This window comes from Phascolarctos cinereus, unplaced genomic scaffold (genome assembly GCF_003287225.1).
Source record: "Phascolarctos cinereus isolate Bilbo 61053 unplaced genomic scaffold, phaCin_HiC Scaffold_726;HRSCAF=1367, whole genome shotgun sequence".
NCBI lineage: Eukaryota > Metazoa > Chordata > Mammalia > Diprotodontia > Phascolarctidae > Phascolarctos > Phascolarctos cinereus.
This window is the reverse complement of record NW_027556098.1, coordinates 45,450,531-45,469,882: the sequence shown is the minus strand read 5'-3', so window position 1 is coordinate 45,469,882 and position 19,352 is coordinate 45,450,531. Positions and strand designations below refer to the sequence as shown.

The window sequence follows — 19,352 nt, the reverse complement described above, 5'->3', positions numbered from 1 at the left end:
ATCCACGTATCTGTATTATGTATGAATAAACTCATCAGCACCTGTGTTTATTACTAACAAAATCCAACAGAAAAGGTAGAAAAGAAAAATTCTGTTCAAAATAACTACAAAATAAGTTAAATATATGGGAGCACATATGCCAAGACATGCTTATAACATACATAAATGCAGCTGTAAAAACACTTGATAGAAATAAAGGAAGAAAAAAATCACTGGAGAGAGATTAACTGTGCATGTTGGGCCATGCCAACAGAATAAAAATGATGATGCTAACTAAATTAATTTGCAAACTTATTACCATACCAATGTTGTTTATGATAAAATGTGCCTCCCATTTTTGGCAGAGAGATGATGGAAGTGCAGAAGATGTACTTTTTTTTTTAAATGATCAGTGGATTGATTTGTTTTGCTTAACTGTATTTATCTGTCAAAAGCAAGGGCTTCTATTTAGGGTATAGGGTATGTAATTGGGCAATGATGGTGATGCAAAAAAATTATTAAACAAAAAAAAGCAACTAAATAATAATAACTAGCATTAACAAAGAACTTTAAAATATTAAAAATACACAGGAAAAAAGAAGTTTAAAAGAGGTCACAAACAGGGTAATATTGTTTTTAAATTGTGTTAAATTTATTTATGCTTTTGAAAACTACATAATAGAAGTTTACAGTTTCTTAATAATCCTTTCTACTCTGTAAATATTTTAAATAATGAGACCATTGTTCATCTTTTTTTTTTTTAAAAAAAGAATGCAAAATAATGCATTTTAATAGCAAACCTGAGAATCACAAAAATGTGCAGCAGGGAGCTGCATTTTCCATATAACTTGTAAAACCCACAACATAAAGCTAAATGATATGAGGTGTAAGAAATGAAAACTTTATGTGCATACAAATTTAGATTTTTAAAAATATATTCACTAGGAGCATAACTGAAGAGAAATTAGACTTTGGGGATTTAGCACAACAAGGGTACAGACTGTGGGTTTTCATATAAATTTTTGTATGTAAAGTCAATGTCATACGGTTTACAATCAAGCAAGTCAATTAAGTTTACTCTTACTTTATACTTCTGAAAAAATTTTATAGTGGCTCTTAGAGGTGGGGAGGGGATGTATGTAGGCATCACCAATCAAAAAGCACAAGTGTAAAAAGGAAAGTATCTTGTATTTTATTTGTGCATACCAGACATACACCAGTATCACATACCACTCAGCTGACATTTCCTGAAATAGTTACAAATGAATATGAATTTTGTAAATTAAGCCATATTTTAGATACACTATAAAATTTGCTATTTAAAAGAACTTCATGGTTATATCTTTTGCAGTATAGGCAACTGGTGGTACAGTGGATAGAGCACTTTGGCCTGAAATCAAGAAGACCCGAGTTCAAATCCAGCTTCAAGAATGATCCTGGTCAAATTACTTAAGCTCTGATTGCCTCAGTTTCCTCAACTGTAAAATAAAGATAATAGAAGCACCTACCTCCCAGGGTGGTTGTGAGCATCAAAAAAAGCTCTTAGCAAAGCTCCTAGCATACAATAAGCACTTTACAAATTCCTTAATGGAAACAATCCTTTCTTCATTTAACTGGATTTACTTGTATTATTATGTATTGTTGTTAATGGGGTTTTTTTCAGGTATGTCATTCATTCCAATAGCTTTCTTGATTAAAAAAATAATTAATATGGTATAATGTGTCTATGTGTAAGACTGATCTCTACAGGATAAAATTACTAGGTTTTGTTTTCTCACATTTGTCATGATGGCTTTTGTGGGGGGAGGGTGGGGAGGGGGCTGCATGTAGGCATCACCAATCAAAAAGTACAAGTGTAAAAGTAAAGTATCTTGTATTACATCCAGGCCTTACTGGTACTATCTTTTGTGTCTTAGAAGACCAGGGTCCCAGCCTCAATTTTGTCATGAAATCATTCAATGTCTATGTGTTTGTTTTGCATTTTCAGCAAATGGTTAATATTAATTAAGTATTGGTGCTATTTTTTTTCAAGGGAAATATTCTAGTTGAGACTCATGAGCTACAGTGTTAATAGGACAGTTGGCCACAAGGTTATGCTTAGAAACATAAAAGTATTGATTATAGCAGCTGCTCTTACTTGGGGAAAATCTACAACTTGTCAGGCTGAGGGGAAATCAATCAAAACTAAAGGGAAAGAAGGTTCCGGGAGCAAGATGGGAGGGATACAGGGAGCAAGAGTACTTCCCACTACATATTAATAATAGCTAGCATTTATGTAGGGTTTTAAGGTTTGCAAAATGCCATAACATAATGTGACCTTATTTGATCTTTACAACAACATTGTGAGGTGGGCTCTATTGTTGCTTGGCTCACTTTGGGTAGGTGCTATACTTTTATTAATGCTACCTGCAATAGCATTACCTTTCTGGACAGTCATATCACACTGCTGATTAGTGCCGAGCATGCAATAGATTAAGCACCCACTCCTCCCTCCACCCCCAAATCTTTTTCAGATGAGACCTTGACTTAGCATGTTTTTCTCATCTTGTACTTGTGAGGTTGATTTTTCTAACGAAATCATAAGACTTTAAATTTCATCTTACTGGTTACAACCTAATGTTCTAGCTTGTCAAGAACTTCAGTTCCATCTTGTAAAACTGGCTCAATGTTTATTGGTATAGAGAGGCCTAAGCAAGAACAAACTTAGGTTCAATGAAAACGAAAAAGGTGAGAAGAAGTCTGAGATGGGAAATAAATGGCAGAGAACAGTTTTAGCTTGGTGCTAAGCAGGGTCAATGATACATTACATTTCAATCACACAACTTTCCTTACACTAGAAAACAGCTTAACACAAAACAAAACAAAAACAAAACAAACAAAAAAAAAACCTATCATGAAAGGTCAAGCTAAATATGAACTTATTTTTTAAAGTTTAATCAATACCAAAATAAGATATTGTATATATTGTCATAATTTATTTGCTGTTTATCAGTGATTTTCTAAATAAACTATCATGTCATCAGCATATAGGCCGCTAGGCACCTGAGTGGCTCAATGGATAGAGCACTGGACTTGAGTCAAGACAACCTGAGTTCAAATATGACCTCAAATACAATTTCAGCAATGCTGTTAGAGACATTGAGTAACTCTTTTAACAATAAAATGCTGATAGCAATATTTCTTGTTTTAGCAAAGAACTGGAAACAATACAGATTCCCATGAATGAGGAAATGGCTAAACAAATTATGGTATATGAATATAATCAAGAACTCAGATAAGCATGGAAGACATATATAATGATACAAAGCAAAGAAAGCCTAAAAAATAAGTTGCATGATGACTAAAATTTAAGTGAAAAGAACAAGTAATGCAAACTGAATACTGTGCAATTATAATGATCAGAGAAAAAATGAGAAAATGGAACTCTATTTTTTGCAGAGGTGGGGTACTATGGGTGTGAAATAGAGCAAATGCTATCAGACTCAGCTGATATGTTGGTTAATTTTACTAAACTGCTTTTCTTCCTCTTTTTCTTTTTTGTTAAAAGGACTGATTATCTGCAAATATGAGGTGGGGATGAATATATGTGAAAACAAAGATGGTATAAAAACAGAAAGATAATAAAAATTAAAATTTAAAAACTCTTTGATGACTTGGTAATATTTTTTTCTGCACTTCCAATGAAAGACGAAGCGCCTCTTTTATACTTCTGATACTCATCAGAATAAATGTTGAATAGACTGATGAGGTAGAAAAGAGTAAAAGAGAAAAAAACCCATCTGATCAGCCTTTAAATGCTTTGCAATAAAAACAGAAACACAAAAATACCACCACCATCCTTAAGACAACACCACACCAATGTCACGAATACCTAAAATAACACTTTCAAGCAACTAAAAACATTTCAAAGCAATTTTGAAGTCAGTGGGGTGATTCTTCTACGTTCTTCCTCTCTCAGTAAACTTCAGTACAAAGAGAGACAATTACCTCAACATTCCTAATGCAGCTTTTTGAAAATCACCTATAAATCCTCACCCAAAAAAATCCATCTGAGATCCTGAAAAAGCAAATAAAATTGTGGCACAATAGTTAATTTTTATAGTAAGAGTAGCTTGAACTTCTGCAGTGCTTTAAGGCTGACAAAACATTTGATACACACTCTTATTGGATCCTCACTCACATCAGCTTGGTGCAGTAGATAGCACAAATATTATCCTTACTTTACAAATGTGAATTTGCCCCTTAACATACTGCCAATAAGTAGCAGAGACAACAGTCATCAATCTCCCCATCTACCAAACAAATGGGGTTAAACTGGATAAAACAGCTTCTCTCCAACACAAAATTTATGATTCTATGATTCAATGTTCTTTTCAAAAGAAATTATTGATACTTTTTTTAAACATCACTGTCAATTTCAAATGGCCCTCCCTCCACCTTAACCCCCTACTCACAGAGACACAGTAGGTTAAGATCACAGAATCGGGGCTAAAAGGGGTCTTAGAGGTTGAGTCCAATGCACTCGTTTTACATCTTACATATGATTACAAACTGAAGCAGAGAGGTTATGCAACTTGTCCAGGATAATGGCCTGAAGCAGGATTTGAATCCAACTATACCAAACCTTAAGTGTATAAGATGCTAGGTAGACTAAATATGTCATAAATCAGGTATCCCACCCTCCAATTCTCAAAACCAAATTAATTTTAAATTATACTTAAATAGTTATGTCATAGTCCAAGTTTTGGAGAAGGGAAAGGTGTCAGGAAATGATGGTCTTACAATTTAAATACATAATAAGGTCTTACAATTCTAGAAAAGCTATTTTAGGATACACACACACACACACACACTCACTCTCTCTCTCTCTCTCTCTCTCTCTCTCTCTCTCTCTCTCTCTCTCTCTCTCTCTCTCTCTCTCTCTCTCTCTCTCTCTCTCTCTCTCCCCCCCCCCCCAGGGGTGGGGAACCTACAGCCTCAAAGACACATGTGGCCCTCTAGGTCCTCAAGTGTGGCCCCCTGACTGAATCCAAACCTCATAGTACAAATCCCCTTAATAAAAAGATTTGTTCTGCGAAGTTTGGATTCTTCAATCAAAGGACCACACCTGAGGACCTAGAGGGAGGGCCACATGTGGCCTTGAGGCTGCAGGCCCCCCACCCCTGATGTAACCCAGCCTCACATGCTAAAATCCATACTTCTTTTGAGATAAAATTAGAGAACAGAAAGATTTAAATTTAAAATTAAGAAGATTTAAAATCTTAGGAAAATTTATTGAGAGAAAAAGAACCCAGCAAAAGTTCCTTGCTTAGCCTTAAAATAAGATTAGTTCATTCAATAACACCTTTTAATATTTCTACATTGATCTTTCTTTCCCTCCAATACTTTTTTCCCTCCTTCTGCAGCATCCTCACCTTTAAAGAAAATTACAGCAATTGTCAGTTTTGAACGAACTATTTAGTTCAACAGTGTTTCCCCATGACAGGCATCATTTATCAAGATCATACCACCCTTGAAGCCTAAGTGTTTACATCATAGGAGAGATTACCAGCACAGGTTTTTCCCTCTCAAGCATGTCCTCTTGTTCTCTAATTGAAGACTTCTAAACTCACATGTCAGTATTAGCTCTCTTGAATAGCAATCTTAATAATGATTACAAAGTGTAGGCTACTTCATTTGACATGGAATTGGTGCCAATGGTTTGACTCATGCTTCTACTCTGAGAATAGATTTCAACATTATCATTTCGTACATGTGGAATCACAGTTTCTGATCTGGAAAGGTCCCTTGGGGACCAACCCTCTCACTATATAGATAAGGAAACTGAGACCCAAAAGGGTTGTTACATCCCCAAGGCCACTCAGGTGATAAATGACAAATCTGGGACTTAAAGTCAAGTCCTGTGTCTCCAAATCAGCACCCTTTATCTATATCTAATAAAATTAAAATCTTATTGCTCTATAATCATGAAGTTTCATTTTTCAAACTGTGTATAGAAATACTACCTGTCCATATCTATATGAAAGCCTCAAAACATTAACAATCTAGGAGGGAGGAAAAAAGCTGCAGGATGAAGGAGAGAGGAAAGAGAACACTTGAACACAATGTATATGTACTATTTCATCCATTGTCTCCCCTGTTCCCTGCTTCCCCACCACCACTAAAAAGAGTCTGAAATAACTACTAATAAGTCACTCACTGCCAAGTATGATTTCATCATTTTCCTGCTCACTAATTTGATTATTCTTGTGGGAGAGAGAAAAAAAGTGAAAATGATGAATGATTCCTTGTGCAATGCAGAAAAAATTCAAGGTTTTAGATCTTAAAGTGACAGAATACCCCTCATGCAGAAACAGAACATGATTCATTATCCAAAGTAACTAAAAGGAAAAAATGTATATCTGTAGAGTATTTCAGAGCAGATAATGGGTTCAGCTTGATGAATGGATATGTAAATTATTTTTGAGATAGTTTTGTCCAAATCACTTCTTAATTCCATCAGAAATATTTAATTTTATTTCAAAAGTATTTCATTTGATTTTCAGAAGTATTTCAATGAATCTGGAAAAATCCATTTTAACTGCTCATTAGCCCATAAAGCAAGGGAGAAAGAAAACGTAGATATGTTTGCTTGATTAATCAAATTATGTACAAAATGTAACCATTTTGCTAAAAGAACACAAATTCGTATTTTTACCCTAACATTTTAATTTTTACACACACACACACACACACACACACACACACACACACACACACGCACATGCATACCCTATAATTCTTAAAAAAATAAAGGACAATTTAATTAGATTAAATTGGAGGGATATTCATTACTCATTCAATGGCCCACTTGGGGCCATGCAAATATAATAAAAATGACAATACTATTGAAGTTAATTTACAGATTTGTTGCTATGTAATTAAAATACTAAAGAAATACTTTATAAAACAAGACAAACTAATAACAATTCATATCAATGGAAATAGTGGGGGGGGGAAGCATAATTAAGGAGATAATAGTACTTTCATACCTTAAAGTATATGATAAAGTAGTAATCATCAAACCATTTGATACTAGTTATAAAACAGAAAGTAAATCACCGGAAAAGACTAGATAAGGAACAATCAGAAATAATTTAACTCAATAACCCAGTGTTCAATAAGTTTGAAAACAGAAATTATCTAGAAAATAAGCCTTTACCTGAAAAGAATTATTGGGAAATTCAGAAAGGAATCTGGCAGAAACTAGGTTTCTAATCAGTATTTTATGCCATATATCACAATAAATTCAAGATGGATACATGACTTAAATAAAGATAACAGGGACACAGAATAGGACTAGACTTCAGATCTTAGTGGCTTAGTAGAAATAAAACTTTCTGAGGAGGAAACTATCATTGTAGATAAGCACCTTCTCACAATCTAGAGCCTTTTAGAGTTGCTAAGGGTGATGGGATTTTAAGAGATTTGCCCAGGGTGACAAGTCAATATATGTAAGATGCAGAACATGAACTCAGTTAAAAATCCAATCATAGAAATTAGAAGAGACAGGGATCATATGCTATTTACAACTACATGTGGTAGATAAATTCTTCACCAAATAAGGGACAGAGGTGATTACAAAAGATAAAATAGATAATTTTATTACATGAAACTAAAAGGCTTCTGCACAAACAAAATTAATGCATCTAGTTAAAAAAAAAAGAAGTGGCTAAGTAAGAAAAAAGTCTTTACAACAAATATTTCTAAGATCTGATACCTAACATACATGGACAACTAACAGAAATATGTGAAATTAAAAGGTATTCCCCCAATAGAGAAATAATAGAAAGATATAAGCACAGTCTAAAAAGTATTTTAAATTATTAACAACCACATTAAAGAATGACCCAAATCACAACTAAAAGACATTTAGATCAAATCAATCTTGAAGTTTCATCTACCCTACAAATTGACAAAGGTGACAGAGATGACAAAGGATGGAAATAGTCAATAATGGAGGGGTTGTGGAAAGATAGGCACACCAGTACATTTTTGTTGGAAATGTGAATGACCATTCTGGAAAGTGATCTGGAATTAGACGAACAAAATAAGAATGATGTCCATATACTCTGACCCTGTCACATATAATGATCAATAGCAAAAAGAAAGGCCACACATAGAAAAAAAAATTATACTTTTTAGTAGCAAAAATCTGGCAATATAGACGATGTTCAATTATTTGGGAAAGGCTAAACAGGTTGTAGTACATGAATATAATACAATGTTACTGTGCTATAAGAAACAAATATCATGAATACAGAGAAGCACTGAAAGACATATTTGAACTGATATGCAAAGTCATTAAACAGAATCAGGAAAAGACGCATAATTACTTTGAAAATGAGAAAAAGTACAAAATAATCAAAATTAAATGTTGCAAAGTAATAAAAACCAAGCCTGGCCCCCAAAAAGATAAACAAGAAGAAACCAGGCCTTGCTTTTTTGCAGAGATGGGCACATCATTTATGTGGAATGTTGCATAGAACATCAGACTTTTTTTTAAATATGTTGCTTATTTATGTAGAACTTGTTTTTTGCTTTTTTTCTTTTCTATTTTAAGGAACAGCTCTTAAAGGAAGTAAAAGGGAAGGATATAGTATGAAAGTAGATGATGTAAAAACAAAAGTCATCAATATAAACTTATTTTTAAAAATAATAGTATTAATCATGTAGAATTCATTCCACTAAATCAACCAGTCAATCTGCTTAAGTCTTAAATATTCTGAAGCTTGTGAGAAATTCTGAACAAGGAGGGGAAAAAGTAGATGGGGTCTAATGACTGGCTTCCCTATAATGACAATGACTTAAATCACAATGAAATTTACTGAGAAACTAGTTTTGATCAAACTGAACATCCACCTCATTCAACAGGTTTGGCTATGAATTATTTTTTTTCTATTTTCAAAAACTAAGTCCACCCTCAAAAGATGAAGATTTGACATCACTGATTATACTCAAAAGAATGTGACACAAACTTTAAAAGAAATTTCTGAAAAGGATTTCTAAAAATGTTGTGAACAAAGATAACATTGTAGAAAAGTCTATGTAGTCTTGTGAAACAACTATTTTAAGCTGTTCTATAAAGTACTGAGATAAGTTTTTGGTAAATATTAATACAGCTAAATAAATGTTGCACCCTTCAAAATTCTTGAGAAATTTCAGGTTTCCCAACAGTAATATGTTATAAAGCATTAAAAAGAAACTGAGTGCTGGTTCTGAAATAAATCCTCTAAATATTGTTATATTCCCAAATTATACTGCAGCAATAATATGGCTTCAAATAATTCAATTTATTAAGTACAAGGCACTAGTCCATTTTATTTATATAATCAGTAATAATTCTAGTGAAAAGAGCTATTTAAAATTTACTATTCTACAGTCTCTTATAACATGGAATTGCTTATATGTCCACTACCATGCCATCTGAGAAAAAAGGACTTTACTAAATCTTGTATCCAGAGGAGTTTAGCACTTGAAAGATTAACTTGCTCAGATAATTAGCTGAGACAAACTATCTTACTAAAATGTGGATTGATATCACTGGAATGATACTAGGGATGACTAAATAAATCATCTTAAAAAGCTGGAATTGTTTTTAAGACATAATTTGGTAAATAAATTTATAAAAATCAATGTAACTCACGTAACTAAAAGTCTTTAAAGGATTTTTTTTACTTTTAATGAAAGTGCCCACCTTAAATTCTATGCTTTTAAAAATTTCTTGTTTTGAAATAGGTCATGTAAGCTTTTCTTAGTTGTCTTTCATACTATAATTTCACTAACATCTGCTTAATTTAAGACACAGGTATATTTATAGTTTTCTCATTACCCTAGTCCACATTAAGAGTACATGATGACACAATATAGGCATTAATATGCAAAATATCAACAAAAGCCATCTGGAAAGCTAATGAATAATCAAGGGATTTAAAATTAAACTACAGAATTTTGCCTTAGAATCTTTAGGACAACACTGTCAAGTTCAATCTATTCACTTCAACTCCTGAATCAATTTTTCAAACTTTATGACAGGTCTAATAGCTCCCACCTGTTTCTCTAGCTTGACTCCTGACTGGCATGTTACCAGCTAGGGTGGAAATGTAGACAAAGACCCCTATTAGGATCTAGCGATTTCTCTACTGTGAGGTCACTCAGCCATTAAATTAGTTCCAGCCCAATTTCTTGTCCTCTCAGGGCTTGAATCTTCCCCTCCCCCCTCTGGAGTGGGGGAAGCCTTGTGGGGGGGTTGGGGAGTAAGAGGAAGGGGTGGGGGGGTAGACTGGAATGGAGATTAGAAGATAGAGTGGAGGAGGAAGAAGAGGGGGAAGGAGGGTAGAGGAAAGTAGCACAAGAGAAAAAAGGAAGAGACAAAGGTTTGATGTTGAATTAAACTCTCATTAACCTTAAAGTTTGAAAATGAAAGAAAAATATTGTCAATTTTAAACTGATAATGATTATTTTCTCCTGGTATACCAAGCTCCCACACCCAGACACACCTCAATCTGGGGAGGGATGTAGTAAGGGTAAACAATATTCTCTTAACCCTATTTTAGAAAAGGAACCATTATACGTCATTTTTCAAAAAGAAAAAAAAATTCTGAGTTGAGTCACAAAGCTAAATTTTTATTCCTAAAAATATTCTCAGAAGCAACACATTGATAAGGGGGTGTGGGTGGGGTAGACTAAGTTTAAGATTCTAATTTAGACTATCATAATATCTGTTACAGCTGGAAGGAACATTAGTCTACTATTTAAACTTCACAAATGACAAAAATGGAGCCTAAAGAAATAAAATGACTTGCCCAAGGTCATGCAATGAGTTAGTAGCAGATTTGGGGCTATAACCTAAATCTCCTGATTACCAATCCATGCTCTTTCTATTAAAACATGATGCCTATCACTCCCCTCCCACCCCCAGTCTCTCTCTACTCTCTACTTCTCCCTCTAAAGCAGACCCAGCTGGAATTGAGAACTGGTACTCTGGTCTTCTCATAGGTCCACCTTAAACTCACAAAAGAATAGAATGTCTTTCAGCTATCAAAAGGATTCTGGCTTCTCCAAATGTATGCTAAGAAGACATGGAAATATTACACACCCCCCTTTATATTTTTCTCTAAATAGATATTAAACTTAATACACTGCGCAGCACATAAGTCCATTTAGGTTTACCAAACTCATCAGCTACTTCATGGTCAAAATATGCTTAAGAGAAAATGAAAAAATAAAAAAAGATGAAAGATCAAAGCAGCTAAATAAGGATGCAACATGTGTAATTTCAGTGGAGTATGTTGAAAGTACCCAGAAAAAAAATATGAGCACAGGTTCGTGTTCTCTCTCTCTCTCTCTCTCTCTCTCTCTCTCTCTCTCTCTCTCTCTCTCTCTCTCTCTCTCCCCCACCCCCCTCTTTCCCTTATCCCTTATTCCACGACGACATTTTTGTTTTAGGTATGAACATCTCCCATGTCTCTTCAAACACTCTACCTTCCCAATGTTTAATTACAACCAAGGTCCTTCCAACTACATCAAGTCATCAGTATCTGTGACAATTTTGATGGCTCCAAGATGGGTTGACTTTTATACAAAGGAATCAAATGAGATCCTTCATTTGATAACATATCATAGAACTTCAGCTGCATCCTAAGTTAGACAAAGGTTTTCATCTAAGTGAGGGGAAAAAATTGTCTTCCAAATGTACTGCTTTTATATGATTAGTGGAATAGTATGATCATAACTATACACTAGGAGGTCTTATTTGACAGTGCTATATAGAAGGAACTGGAAAGGGGAGACTGATAAGGAGATTATTCTAACAGTCCAGGCAAGAGAGAATGGTGACCTCAATGTCACTTAAAGTGATGGCTATAAGAATAGTAAGAAGAAAATAGATATCAGACTCAGAATTGATAGGATCTGATGGCTTGATTATGGAGTAAGGGGAGAGAAAATTGTCAAAAAACAACATTTTGGCAGGGAGGGACCAGACTTGCAATTTCAGCAATGTAGGTGGTTCCTGGTATGGGAACTCCTTTCACCACACAGCAGTAACATATCGAGAGACTTATCAGGAACCCAGAAAAGTAACTTCCTTGCCGATCATCACAAAGCTAGTATATTTCAAAGAAAAGACTTGACTCTAGGACTTCCTGACATCAAGGCTAGCCTTTAATCCCTTTATCCTCTTGGATCTAATCTTGTTTAGTCCGTGAAAACTGGTATGGAATACTACCCCAAAAAATGTATGTGAGTTTAACGAACTCACAAGGATATCCTATGTAAGACTCAGATTACAGCCATTATGTTTACTTCTACACATAAAGGAATGTCTTCCGATGATAAGAAAAGCTACATATATGGAGGAAGAAAAGAAAAACTGAGTATATTATTTCTAAAGCTTTACATACACCCTACTTAGTTTGCTGGACTTGGGATAATCAAGTCAACAAGCATTAAACACTATTTGTCAGGCATTGTGCTGAGCATTGGAAATGGGTAATAAGCTAAAGTATCATTAAATAGTAAAGTGGGAATAATTCCATATATAGTAAGCATTCTATTACTCGGCTTATTTGGCTTCCCTCCCCTCCACCCTCTCAGCTGAAATCCTTGCCTCATATTTCACAGAAAAAAATTGAAGTTATTCACTATAACCTTAATCTTCTACCCTCTTCCTCATCTCCTATCATTCAAATGCCTTCTCCTATTATCTCCTCCTTTACCCGTCTCACATGATGAAGTGTCCTTACTCCTTTACTTGTCCAAGTAATTCCATTCCATTCCCTCTCCTCCAACAGAATACCCACTCTGTCATCCCAAGTCCATCAGTTATTTTTCATCTCTCCCTGTCTACTGGTGCATACCCTACTGCCTACTAACATTCCCATATCTCCCCTATCTTGAAAAAATTCTCACTTGATCCTTCCATCTCCACTAAATATCATCTTATATCTCTCCTGCCCCCTTATAGCTAAACTCTTCTAAAAGGCTGTCTACACTAGATGCCTCAATTTTCTCTCCTCTAACTCCTTACAATCTGTCATGCAACCTTATCATTTTACCAAAACTGCTATCTTCAAAGTTACCAATAATCTTTTGGTTGCCAAATCAAGTAGCCTTTTCTCAATCCTCATGCTCTGCAGCCTCTGACACTGTTGATCACTCTCTCCTTTAATTTTTCAGGATACCACTGTCTCCTGGTTCTCCTCCCACCTCCCACTTATCTGACCACCACTCAGCCTCCTAGGCTAGAACCTCATCCAGATCATGCCCTCTAACCACAGACATTCCTCACGGTTCTGAGGCCCTCCTCTCTTTTCCTATTTCACTGGGTGATCTCATCAGTTCCCATGAACCTCTGAATTGCCATCTCTATGCTGATTATTCTCAAATCTACCTTTCTTGCCCCTACCTCTCTGCAGACCTCCAGTCTCACATCTCCAATTGCCTTTCAGACATCTCAAACTGGATGTACAACAGACATCCTAAACTTGACATGTACAAAACAGAACTCTTTCCCTCTAAATCTTCCTTACCTCCTAATTTCCCTGTTACTGTAGAAGGCCATACCATCCCTCCCAGGCCCTCAGGCTTGCACCCTAGGATTTATCCTGGATTCCTCACTATCTCTCTCCCCTCATATCCAAGCTACTGCCAAGACCTGTAGATTTCCTTTCTGTGGCATCTCTCACATACTCCCTCTTCTCTGCTTTGTCGCTGTCTCTCTCAGCTCTGGGCATTTTCTCTGGCTCTCCCCCATGCCTAGAAGGTTCTCCCTCCTCAGCTCTGTCTACTGACTTCTCCCAACTAAAACCTTATCTTTTACCAGAAGCCTTTTCCAATCCTTCTCCTCTTTTACTTCTTTCCTATTTATCCTGTACATAGCTTGCTTTCTGTATATTCTTTTACACGTTGTTTCCTCTGTTAGATTGTAAGCTCCTTGAGGGCAGGGTCTGTCTTTTGCCTTTTTTTGTATCCCCAGTATGTAGCACTGTGCCTGGCACATAATGGGTACTTATTAAATGTTTAGCGATTGACTAATTGATATGAACATCAATAATATTAACAAAAGAGGTAGCATAGCATAATGGAAGATGGCCTGGAAACCAGGAAGGGTTCAAGTCCAGTCTCTGAACATATGTGACCCTAATCATTTTACCAAGAGGTGCTTATAGCACTATAAGACTATAAATTGCAGAGAAGATACCAACCTTGTATTGGTAGTGGGAGTTTCCACACCAAGGTGTTCCCTATACCAACTAAATCACAGGTGCAGCCTTTACTACAATTTCTATTATTATCATCACAGAAAATAAAAAGTTAATTATTGCTTCTATACAAAGGAAGGCCTGCTGTAATGGTGTAAAAGAGAGAAAAGGGTCTGACTTTTGCTTCTCAAGGTCAGTGATAGTGATTTGCCCATGTAAATTATCACCTTTCATTCATTTGCATTAGATCATAAACTGGAGAATTTGGAAAGCAATAAAAAAAAAGATTGATCACCTGAGAGGTATAAATTAACTCAGTTAAGCAAAAATTTTAACTAACCTGGATTCTTTCCCAAGATTGTCCCAAAACAATAAATATCAAAGCTATGAACACACATGGCATAAGCTGAAACCATATTAAATCCCATTTCAACAAATGGAGAATGGTAGCCAAGAAAATACCAGTTATGACATCATCTTACAGTAAACACATGATTAATTCTAAAACTTATTACTCTTTTAAAAGTCTCTTCAGCAAAGTATATAGTATGTACACACTCCATCATATACCCATTCAAACTTGGGTAGTCCCATAAGAGTATATTTCTACCTGAAAACACTTGATCAAATTGTACTTTGAGGCATATGATCTTTAGACTTTTGCACTAATGCAACAGCAAATGTTTTCCTTATCAATACATTCTACTGTATCTATAATTGTATTTTAACATTGATGTTCTGGCCCAAAGCCAGTCCTGCTATTTCTCTCAAGAGGCTCCAAAGTTCCCTGAGGAGTCTATGGGTCTCTTTTTTCCTACTTCAGTGACTCAGGTCCCCACCACTGGTATTCCTCCTTTTTTTTTTTTTTTTTGGTATTCTCCCATTTTTAAGGAGCCAGAGACTAAGCTTCCCAGTTCCATTTAAGCATATAACATCAGTCAGTCAGTCAACAAGAATTTCATAAGCATTGATTATGCTAAGCACTGGGGATACAAAGAAGGGGAAAAGACAGTGCCCTCTTCTCAATGAGCTCACACTCTAATGAGGAAGCAACATATAAACAATTATGTACAAATAAGATAGATACAGGATAGACTGGAGATCATCTCAGGGAGAAGGCACCAAGATTAAGGAAAACCGCTAAAGGCAGTGGGACTTCAGCTAAGACTAGAAGGAAAGTAGGAGGCAGAAATAAAGGACAGAAATCCAAGAATGGTGGATAGCCAGCGTCACTGGATCATTCAACATAAAGGGAGCAAACTGTAAAAAGAATGGAAAGGTAGGAAGGAGCAAAGCTGTGAAGGGCTTTAAAAGACAAAGGACTTTCTATCTGATCCTAGAGGTTACAGGAAGCCAATGGAGTTCACTTAATAGGGGGGTAAGAGAGGCAGACTTGTGCTTTTAGGAAGATCCATTTGACAGCTGAGTGGAGGAAGAACTGGAGTGGAGAGAAACTTGAGGCAGGAAGACCTACCAGCAGGATATTGCTACATGAAGTGATGAGGGCCTGCATCAGAGTAATACTAGGGTCAGAGGAAAGAAGGGGGCATATACAAGAGATGTTAAGAGGCAGAAATGACAGGACTTAGCAATTAATTGGATGGGAGGGAGTGAAAGAGACTGAGGGGTCGAAGACAACAACTAGGTTGGAAGCCCAAATGATTGGGAGAACAGTGGTGCCCTTAAAAGTAGTAGGAAAGTCAGGAAGAGGGTAGCATTTGGGGGTGAGGTAGGAGGAAGTTAATGAGTTTAGTTTTGTACATGTTGAGTTTAAAAATGTCTACAAATCACACAGTTTGAAATGTCCAATAGGCAGTTGAAGATATAAGACTAAAGGTGAGGAGAGAGATTAGGGCTAGAAAAATATATTTGCAAATTATCTGCATTGAAATGATAATTAAATCCATGGGAGCTGAAGAGATCACCAAATGAATTGGTATAAAGCAAGAAAAGAAAAGGATCTAAGAGAGAGCCTTGGAGGATACCTGTTTTTAGAGGGTGTCACCTGGATGAAAATCCAAAAAAGAAGACTAAGAAGGAGTGATCACACAGGTAGGAGGAAAATTAGATCAAAGCAGTGTTATGAAAACCTAAAGAAAAGATAGTATCAAGGAGAAGAGCTTGATCTACAAACAGGTCAAGAAGGATGAGGACTGAGAAAAGTCCATTTGGGAAAAAGAGGGCTATTAGATTTGGCAATTAAGAAATCATTGGTAACTACAGAGAAAGCAATTTCGGTTGAATGATGAGGTTGGAAGCCAGATAATAGAAAGTTAAGAAAAAGAGGAAGAGAAAAGGAAGTGGAAGTAAAAAGTCTCAGACCCTTTTGAAGACACTGACATTACCTTCTGGCTGTGCAGCTGACGGAAAAATTGGGTACCACATAGTAGGTCAATCTGAACCACTTTCAGAATGTCCACAAATGTACTCTTCTCATATATCATTACAATCAGAAATGTGTCTTACAAGTGTAAATGTCATTTCAGCAACCTGAGAGGGTCTGCCCATGTGCTGGACCACCATTACACTACTGTTGAAGCCCACTAAATTATTATGTCTCTTTGTGATAAGACCAACGTCTACCAGTTTTCCTCTTCCTTCTCCCCTGGTACTCCTGCTATATGATTTAGGTTAGTTTTTCCATAAAAAGTGACACGTCCCAAGGACCTGTCTCTCTTTATAGACTCAGCTTCCTGGTAGCTTCTGGCTAAGGTGACATGGCTTTCTGGTGACCAGAGGGCATAAAAAGACCCATCCGTGGGCAGGGCTAGGGGAGAGAGATATTAGTACCCTTTAGACTTGGCAGTGGTAGTACTAAAGTTGTATAGTCACCATATCCTGACCTGCTGACCTGTCTCTTCCTAAGTGAAGGAGGCCATATGTCATTCAATCTAACTGTATTCTTACTAAATACTGTTGAATGACCTACAAGTGCCTGATATCATCCCAATATAGAACCTGAACTAACAGTGCTTCAGCCAGGCACACCCTTAATACTGGTCAGCAAGTTTTGCTGATTAATTTGGGTAAAAAAAGAATTTCTTTTCATCTGTTTTATATTTTTAACCTCTAATCAAAGTCTAGGAAAGAAGGAGTTGAGAAGAGTAACCTGGCAGTGAAAATAAATGTTCAAATATCCAAAAATGATTATAGACTGCTTTAAAAATGAAATTAAAGAACACATGAGAAAACAGGTTTAAAAATGCAAAATTCTGCTTTTATCTTGATTAAACATATCTTAGATATCATATAAATGTGCTATTCTAAATAATTCTGCAAAATATCTCAAAAATAAGACAGCACAAAAGGAGAAAAAATAGCCTAGAGAGTAAACTCTACTTCTTAGATTTTTCTTTGACATTAATTCATTTTTTCAGACCATTCTAAGAAGCTTAATTTAAAGAGACAGTCACCAGATCCACAACCACCAGTTCTTAAAAATATAAACCTTGTTGAAGCCTTAAGATGAAACTTAATTTTCCAATCACTACCACATTCTCCTCAAATGGGGGGTCTCTTTCCTTGTACTACAAATCATTTGTTTAAAAACTGAGTTAAAAAAAAATAAAAAATAAATAAATAAAAACTTAGTTGAAAGCACTAATCAACATCATTCTATATAAATCTTTATTCAGATTCTTTTCTAACGAACTTTTGTCCAAAAGCTTACCCATCTAGAAGACTCATTGTGGATGATGTCACTTCAGCAAACAGAATTACTTTTCCTAGTTGCTTTGTCTGCAAATTTTTTTGATAGATCTCCAGGTTAAAATGTTCTGGGGAAAATTCCTCTGTTGTGGTGACAACTGGCATCTGAGATGGAGTTACTTCCAATTCTGGTTTATAGGATGAAACAAATTTAAGGGTCAACTTGCTGAATGTCATCACTCCTTCAGGACCCACATTTCCCGTAAGCCACTGCATAAAGGAAACTCGAACTTCCTGTATTAAAAGGAAGAAATGAAAAGGTCTAAATCATTTCAATTCAACAAATTTATTAAGCACCTCCTATGTGAGGAGAACCTGTGCTAGGCACTGGAGATAACAAAAATTATCAATAATAACAAAAATAGCTCCTTAAAAAGCTTTAAAATCAAGTAGGAACCAGATACATCTTCAAATGACTATGTTTCTTCAAGACATCAGTAAATCTATAAAATTCACTGAAGTAGGAAATTCCTGCACCAGTTCCATTTGTAACCCTATACATACTTTTCAACCTTACATAAGTTGTGTACATATGTTTTCCACAGAGGAACTCCTCAATACACCGAAGACTTTCCTTTAGGTTTTTTTTTAACATTCAGTTGCTATCACTGTAGCACTCAAGCCTTAGCAATGCCTGTCGTGGATTTATCTCCTTTACTGATCATACGCTTCCTTGATAATAACTTTCATGCCACTTCTAATACATAAAAGAGATCACTGGCAATATGCTACAGCTTACTGACATCCAACACAAATTGCTTTATTTTTCTTTGGGCCACCTGCCATTTGATTCTTGTTTTGTTTTTGGTTTTGGGGAGGCAATCAAGGTTAAGTGACTTGCCAGGCTCATGCAGGTAGTAAGTGTCAAGTGTCTGAGGCCACATTTTATTCAGGTCCTCCTGACTCCAGGGCTAGGACTCTATCCACTAGTCACTCAGCTGCCCCCATTTGACTATTTAGAAACTGATCTGCAACCATATAAATAACACTACCAGGAGAATACTGGTGTTAAGAACATGGGGTTTTGAATCAAACAGCATCTAGGGATGACTGAAAGTACAAATTCTCAAGCTGTACAGCCTTCTCTACCATCAGTTCAATTCTGAGTGAACCTCACTAACTTTCAGTATTGTTTGTTTAAAATGTAAGTACTGATGGACTAACTGGATGGGTGGCCTATCAAAATTCAGCTCATAATCTAAGCAATAGATAGATATTCTTCAGCCATTTGGTATTTCCTATGGGGATTATTAGTCTAATCTCATGGATCTCACTGAAGAGGCTCTGGGGCCTCCAGAGCTTGATGCAATCAGTACAATGTCATTTCAAAACAGTACCAAGTGGAGAACCTTACTATCAACGGAGTCCTTTTTTATCTGAAATCTGTCCCAGACATTCTGGAGCAGCTAGGTGGCAAAGTGG

At 35.9% G+C, this 19,352-nt stretch overlaps 1 protein-coding gene across 2 annotated transcripts in view; it reads right to left on the bottom strand.

Annotated features, from left to right (window-relative positions):
• The window catches only part of HLCS (holocarboxylase synthetase), a 219,029-nt gene that overhangs the window by 118,308 nt on the left and 81,369 nt on the right, over positions 1–19,352 (bottom strand). For both annotated transcript variants that reach the window (XM_020995950.2, XM_020995951.2), the window contains one exon: positions 17,893–18,164. In XM_020995950.2, the coding sequence (XP_020851609.1) occupies positions 17,893–18,164 (272 nt within the window). The remainder of the gene's footprint in view (positions 1–17,892; positions 18,165–19,352) is intronic.